The following is an 8,089-nucleotide window of genomic DNA, read 5'->3' as shown; positions in this document are numbered from 1 at the left end:
TATTTCTTAAAATAACTCAGATAAATCTATGTAGTTTTTGTTATTAATGATTTCAAGAAGCCAGGAAAATGACAGCATAAAAACCTACTCACCTTGAAAAATTTTTTGAAATAGATTTTGAACCAGAAAATTGGTTCTTTATTCATGCAACAAGACATGTTCATATAGGAGGGTATCTAATCAATCTATTAACAAAAGATATTGATTGCTGGCTCTATCTATTTTAGTTATAAATTACTAAATAAAAGTAGCCAGGAAAATGACAGATTTTCTTGGGACAAACAAATTATTGACAGAAAAAAATTATTTTAAACTAAGTTTTTGTAAATAATACCCTCTGCGTATATTCTAGAAATGCTTACACTGGTTGAGATAAAAAAAATTAGATAGTGGAAAATTTTTGGGCTAGTTATTTTGAAGCTAGTTATTATTGGAAACATTGTTTGGGACATGCCAGGAAAATGACATTTTGCTACACAAAACAGTCAATGATAGTGCAAAGTCATTTTAAAATGCTAATAGCAATGCAATTTATAAATTTTAAAGAAAAGTTCTTTTAGCATTATAGTATTAGATCTTGGAGCAAAGGACAGTGAATTATCATATTTCGTGAGAATCACCCATATATATATTAGAGGGTGATATCCTTTTCTTTCACTCTCTATATTTTTTAAAGTTTGAAACAGTATTTTGAAAGTTTAGTTTTTTTCTAATTTATTCACTTTCACCATAGAGAAGTACAGTGCATAAGAAAATAAATGGACTACTCTGAATGACTTTTGGTCTAATGATTGGATCTCAGCTTTCTAGGACTCAATCTTAATAGTTTGAGAGAGTGACCTAATGAATTAGTAATTAATTTAAGTTATGAAATAGTATACAGAAACGTACTTTCTCTGACTAACACATCTTTTTTTTTCGACGGATTTGGATTTCTGATTTCCAAAATATAGGGGAATTTGGGAAATATGGTCTTAATAGTTTGGTCAGAAGAGTGGTCTAAAGTTCGAATCCCTAAATGATAATTTTATTCTTTGCGTATTTTGCCATATCCCGGTAACTTCTCAAGTGAATTGAGAGATTTTTGCACAGAATTATTAAATCATTATTTGAGACCATTTTTTTCTCTGCGCACTGTACAGAGCACGAAATAAAAAACAGACTACCCTGAAAAACTTTTGTTCCAATGATCGGATATTCACGTTCTAGGACTCAATTTAAATGATTCGAAGTGGGCGACCTTTGTGCTAAAATACAAACTAAGGCTAACAACGTTAAAGAGCACAGAAATATTTATAGAATACAGACAGCTGTTTCGGAAGCTCAAAGGGCAACCTTCATCAGTGCAACAGTTGCATTGATGAAGGTTGTCCTTTGAGCTTCCGAAACAGCTGTCTGTATTCTATAAATATTTCTGTGCTCTTTAACGTTGTTAGCCTTAGTTTTTAAGACGATAGTTAAGTTTGTTTAGTTAAGAAATAGTTTAGTTATAGTTAAGATACAAAAACGTATTTTCTTTGTGTAAACATTCCGTTTTCCTGACTGATTCGGATTTGTGAACCCTTCAATAAAGTGAGTGGCCTCAATCTGGGAAGATGGTCACAATAATTTACTCAGGAGAGCTGTCCAAAGTTTGAACCCTTTAATGTTAATTTTACTTATGTCTCGAAAAGGACAAACTATTCACTCACAAGGGAGAAATATGTAATTTTTGAAATATTTAATGTTAAAGAAATGCACATAAGGATTGATTGCGAAATAAATATTTTTGTCATACGATCACCATATAGCAACCTTGTTCAGTATTGTTCAAATCCTTCTCCCAAAAACAGCGAAATAGTATCGTCGGATACCACGTGATGAAGGCGGAGCCAAGTGCCAACTCCTGGTGAACGAATTATACTCTCTCAGGGATTCTTCGATCAGTCTGGCTGCCCAAACTAGCAAAACTTTTATACATTACTCATACTCATATGTGTTGGTTATCTTAGCATCAGCCCCGCTAGGGGCTCCAACTAATTCATCTGAGTGGAAATAAATAATAAATCGCCGAAGCGCAACTGAGAGGTGAAAGTTGGGGTTCAGTATCTTTTACTGAGAGAAAATTAAAATGAAGTAGTGAGATTGAACAAACAAGTTTGAGAGAGAGAGAAGAGGTTTTGTGGCAGACTGCCTCGCCTCCCTTCGAGGTATTACCCCGAGCTTCACAGGTGCACAGTAGCCACATAGCCCCAGGGAAAAGGGGAAATACATAATAAATGCGCAAAATTATTTACAAGTATTTACAGCTATTTACAAAATTTACGGGACAAAACTCCGTCGGATAGGAAAAAGGCGGTTGCCGGGCTATATTTTATGTTGTCTTTGATGAGCTCAAAATCAAAATTTTTGAAGTAATTGCACGTATGACAAGAGAGTGCATCTCTGAAGAAACTTGCACATAGTTCAGCTATGTGCTCATCTATTTTGTTGATTTTTAACTCTCGTCTTAGATCTTTCATTCTCATGGATCTGGGGGCTCCTGTGATATATCTGAGGAATTTATTTTGAGTGATCTCCAGTTTCTTTTTTTGACTAACAGTGGTTGTGCTCCATGCAGGGGCTGCGTAGCTGATGATCGGTCGAATACATTGGAGGTATAGGGTTCGTTTTGTTTTGAGAGATAGTTTTGAATTATAGTTTAATATTGGTTTCAGAGATCTATAGGCTCCTTGCGCTTTGCTAATAATATTTTCAATATGGGTATTCCAGTTTAAAGAACTAGTAAGAGTGACGCCTAGGTAGGTGGCCTTTCGAACTAGTGGTATTTCATCATTGAAAAGAGTAATATTTGGATAAATGACTTTCTTTTTACTTGATTTCCTAATAATTAGTAGTGAAGATTTAGTGGTGTTGATGGCTACCTTCCATTTTGTGCACCAGGCTTCGATATGAGGTATGATATTACTGAGATTAGTAACAGACTTCTTGGGATTTATTGATCTGCTCATAAGTGCTGTATCATCTGCGTAGAAGGCTGAGGTGATGTTTCTCATATTATTAAAATTTGGAAAGTCTGCTGAATAAATTAGGTAGAGCACAGGGCCGAGAATTGAACCTTGCGGAACTCCTGCTTTAATGTTTCTAGCGGAAGAAAATGCTGTATTGATCTTAATATGAAAAGTTCTGTTTGTCAGATAATTATTAATTAGTAGTATTAGATCTTTGGGGATATTGAAATTTATGAGCTTGTATACGAGGCCCTGATGCCAGACTCGGTCAAAGACTTTTATACATCAGAGAGATACCAACTTGCTCCGGACAGCAAATATATATCTTAAAGTGGTAGTTTGTAAATTGTGATTCTCGGTTTAATAAATTCAATTTAGTAGATTTTTATCCATCACTATTTCTAAATAATTCGTAGGCTTATATAATTCACCACTTTATCGTACTTACGTCATGCTATACCATTTAAATAACAAGCAAAGGTAGTCAAATATTTACAAAATCTACTTTGTAGTTATTTACCGTTTTTTTAATTATTTTGGCGGGTCCGGAGCAGTTGGTATCTCTGGGTATGCATCACTGCTAGCAATGAAATTTCTCTGTAGTGTTACTACAGATATAATTATAATTTTTTTTTACATGAATAGGGTCAAATGATAGTATAGTTCTATTCAGTAGATATTATTTCAATTTTACATACATCTGTTTGGAAACTAAGGTTTGCTTGCTTGCTTTGAATTGGTTAGAAAGGGCCTGTCCGAGAATTGAACACTCAATTTCTTCATAGGAGGTATGCCCGTGGGAGACTGGAATTTTGTCAACGTACGATAAATTGAATAAGTCAGCGAAAGAGAATGGCAGAACTAGTAGCACATCGTAAATTTATATTTCTGCAATCTGGATTAAAATTAAGTATCCTACTTGAGTTGGTATACTCCTGACTCAAAAAGGCATATAACTGCAGATCAAAATTTGTTTGAGGTACCTAGCCTAAGGGGGGGGGGGAGGCTACCTGCTTCTACATCTAAATTTCAAACATAATACAAAAAGTAGAAAGGGGGGATGATGGATAGTGAATAGCTAGGTCTAAATGCATTGAAAGAACTTTATTTCGTGTTGGAAGATCAACCCGAGTGTCTAACTTTCAATTCATAATTTATTAAGTATTCATAATTTCAATTCATATTTTATTTATAAATAGTTTCTAAAATTGAAGTAAATGATGCTCGAGTGTGCATTCTATGCTATATAAACTCAAACATACATCACTCTCGTCAATAATGGAATTTAGAGGCGTTTTATGGCCTTCTTAGGTTGAGTGGTATCCATTTTGTTTTATATACTAAGTTAACAATTTTTTAATAAATAACTGTAACAAGTTTTTCGTTTACGTAGAACCAGTAAAATCAGATGAAGCAAAAACAATTATTCCCTGCACATTGCAATGTGGACCATATGGCTATTGCTTTAAAGGAGAAACAGAAGATACAAAAGAAACATGTGTTTGCATAAAAGAAGCGGTTCTTGTAGTTAATGGTGATAAAAGTAAGGAAAAATATTTTTCTTTTTATGATAATCAAAACCTTTAGGAGTGATTCCATGATAAATTTTGTTTGCTTTTGTTACTTTTATGCTATTTTAATTCCTGCCTTTTTATTCTTTAGTTTTTTCTTTTTCTGATGTTTTAAATTAGGAATTTTCACTTTCTTAATTCTAGAGATTCAAAATTATAAGGATATCCTTTTTTTCCTGATTCTTTGATCTTTTTTCTCTGCTTGTGACACATGTTTTATAACGAATCGAAAATACACTGATTATAATTTAACAGCTTCTTTTCTGTGAAAATTTAAAGAAAAAATATTATTTCCAGCAACGTAAAATTAATTTACCGATAAAAAAATTAAAATTTTACTTTTAAAAGCCACTGACTTAACCCTTTTGAAGGCTGTGGTAAGTATACTTACCACCACGTTTTACCACTTTTAATTTAGGTTTCCATTTTTCAATAACTTCAGCTTTCTTGAAGTGAGTTTAAATAAAATTGGTAACCATTTGTCACTTTTGAAAAACGTATAAAAGGTATAAAATACATAATTCCTTTTGAAGTTTGTAGCATTTAAGGGATTTATTTTATAAATAAAGAAAAATAAAAGTCAGTAAGTTCCTAATAGGTCATGTTAAATATATTTACCACAAAAAAATGGCATTTTTATAAACTAAATGAGTTTTTTTTAATATCAATTACTGTTCTTAAAACAATTTCAATTCCAAAAATACTTTAATTTACATTTACTAGAAATAAAGGGCCCGTTAAAGGGTTAAATTTTATGTGTAAAAAATACACATATTAGTTTTGTTTTATCTCATAATTTTTTTAATATTTATTAAATTCAATTTATCATAAAGTTTTCAATGTTTAACAAAAATTTCAATTTTGTGACGTCACGAGTGGATGAAGAAATATTCTTCAAATTTTTCGTTTTCTAAAAGCGTGTAAATTCAATGAATTCCTTCAATGGGAAATGTAAAACATTCTTTAAAAATCAAATGTGAAAACATAATAATTCATTTATTTGCTATTGAGAAAAATCCATATTTTCTGTCGCGTTCTGGTCACCTATTCCGTGTAACTTTGACTATTTATTCCTTAAATCGAAAATTATTTAAATTTCTCTAAAGAATACCGAAACTGAAAACAATAAGTTACTCTATCCAAGTGCAGTTGATTAACTGGAAAAAATAAAGTTCGCTGCTTAAAGTCGATCCTAACGAACAGGTTCAACCGCAAATTCTGAGCATGTCAAACCAGCAATATTTAACACATTTTTGCTATTCAGCAGAGACTAATTTCTTTAGAACTCATGACGTTCAATTAATATGATATCTTGAAGTTCACTTAATTTGAATTTGTCCAGAGTTATAAGTCTTAGTAACAGGGAAAAAAGGCTTATTATTCTATACTATTGAAAGAAAAATCTTATACACCGCGTGTCAAAATGCAAGATAAGGAAATGGGAAAACTAATATAGGTTCGGTTCGCTTATTGTTGACATGTTTTTAATTATTTTTGATTCTTCTTCTATTTTATTGTTATTACTAGTTATAACATTTATAAATTAGAGATTTACAGTTAATTTTATATTTATAGTTAATTATATATTTATAATTAATTAAATATTTTCGTTAATTAATTACTCTAAATTAATTATCATGATTATACCTGAAGTAAGGTGAAATACTTTCGAACCGTTAAGTGGTAAATTTAGCCTAGCATCTTTAATCATATCCGCATACAGTTTATCATAAGATTTTCAACACTTTCATACCTAAACTGGGGACAAAGAAGCAACAATTTTTCTACTACATTTTATTTTATTTCTCTCTTTCAGGTACTTGTGAACTAAGAAGAGAATTTGTGTGTCCAAGTGGTGTAGAATTGACTAAAGATAAGACTAAATGCAATTGTAATGGGAAATTCAAGGAATCAGCGAACAAGATTACGTGCGAACGTAAGTTTTTAACTTTAGTTTCATTCTTTGGAGAATTTTCAAAAAATTGCTTCCTTAAGGGTGTCGCAAGCCCTCATGCCTCATGGCAAGCTCAAAAACTGTTTTCCTATGGCTTTGCAAGCGCAGAAATATTAACTTTTTGTTTTTAAAAACTTTGAAGTAGATGTAATCTGTAACTCGAGAAGTGGCTTGTCGCTATTATCTTGCTTAATCCCTTTATCACCTTTTAAATTATCATGAATCATCTCATTTAATGTATATTCATCATCTTTAATATTGTCTTTTATCACCTTGTAGTTAAAATCAATAAATATAATTTGATACTCAGAAAAGGCGGTCCTTATAAGGTAATTAGAAACTTTCCATTACCTCTATATTAGACTGAAAAAACAAGAATTAATTAGATTGAGCAAAGTACTTTGCTCCTTTTTTTAAAAGTTGAATTGATGCTTCTTTTAGATATTAAATGTAAGTGCAAGCAAAGGTAAAAAATAAAAATAGATAATGTTCATTTGCGAATATTGTTTTCTGTTTCATATTTTTAAGATCATTTTGTGAAATAAATATAATTATTATTAAAGATAAGTTTACCCAACTTTTGGGAACATTAGAAAAAATATGCGAACTATGGTACCAGTGAATTGATTCATAAAAAAGAAATAGATGGTTGTATAAAAGGATGTTTTGGGGAATAATCCAGTTAAAAAGCAACATAAAAATGTATTTTGTGATTATAGTGCATTTGCAATCTAAATAAAGTTTAAACTTCATGTCTAAAACCAATCAAAGCATTTCAGTCTACTAAAATCAACTGAAATTGACTTAAAGAATCAAATTACACGTTTCATATAATGCAAAAAGTAAATAAATTAATTATTCTAATGCCAGCTACTAATTTTTTTAAAAAAAAAATAAGGCTTTAGTATCAAGTTGCATAAAAATAACTATTCAACAATGCCTAAAAATGTTTACTATAGGAATAATCGAATGAAATATTTTCAAACTGGGCAGTAATAAATCTTAATGGGACAGAGTGATGCAAAATATAGTGGTGTGTAGGAAGAGAAGTATTTAAAAGATTTGTTTTAATGTGCTCAGATTTGATGACGAATTTATGAGCGATTGTTTTAAAAACCTTAGCAAACCTTAGCAAAAACCTTATTTGTCGAAACAAAAAAAAGCATCGCCAAAAAATAGACAATAAATTAGTATTCTTATAAAACTGTCTCATAAGAATATTTCAGCATTTGTGCATTTTAACACTAGGTTCACGGACGTTTCTTATATACCTATCTCTACGAACAAGCGTCAATTTGACGCATGAAAGAATACGTATAATTGTGATTCTTAATTTAATAAATTCTATTTAGAAGATTTTTATCCAGCACTATTTCTAAATAATTCGTAGGCTTATATAATTTATCACTTTTTATTTGCAAAATTTACTTAGTAGTTATTAACCGTTTTTTTATAATTATTTTGGCGTGTCCGAAGCAGTTGGCATCTTTGCATTTAGAAACCAATGTAATTATATACTATAAGAAAAAGAATGAAAATATGAGATATATATTTGTGAAATATTCTAGTATTAT

The 8,089-nt window shown here is 30.8% G+C and overlaps 1 protein-coding gene across 1 annotated transcript in view; it reads left to right on the top strand.

The window, feature by feature from the left end:
- LOC122272731 (uncharacterized) overlaps positions 1 to 6,497 on the top strand; it is a gene marked incomplete at its 3' end in the record, with an annotated part of 15,436 nt that extends 8,939 nt beyond the window's left edge. The window contains 2 exon segments of the mRNA XM_071185178.1: positions 4,386 to 4,533; positions 6,378 to 6,497. Coding sequence (XP_071041279.1) covers positions 4,386 to 4,533; positions 6,378 to 6,497 — 268 coding nt within the window.
- Positions 6,498 to 8,089: the final 1,592 nt, after the last annotated feature.

Source organism: Parasteatoda tepidariorum, chromosome 9, assembly GCF_043381705.1.
Source record: "Parasteatoda tepidariorum isolate YZ-2023 chromosome 9, CAS_Ptep_4.0, whole genome shotgun sequence".
Lineage (NCBI taxonomy): Eukaryota > Metazoa > Arthropoda > Arachnida > Araneae > Theridiidae > Parasteatoda > Parasteatoda tepidariorum.
Note: the sequence above shows the minus strand (reverse complement) of the source record. Positions and strands in the feature narration are given on the sequence as shown.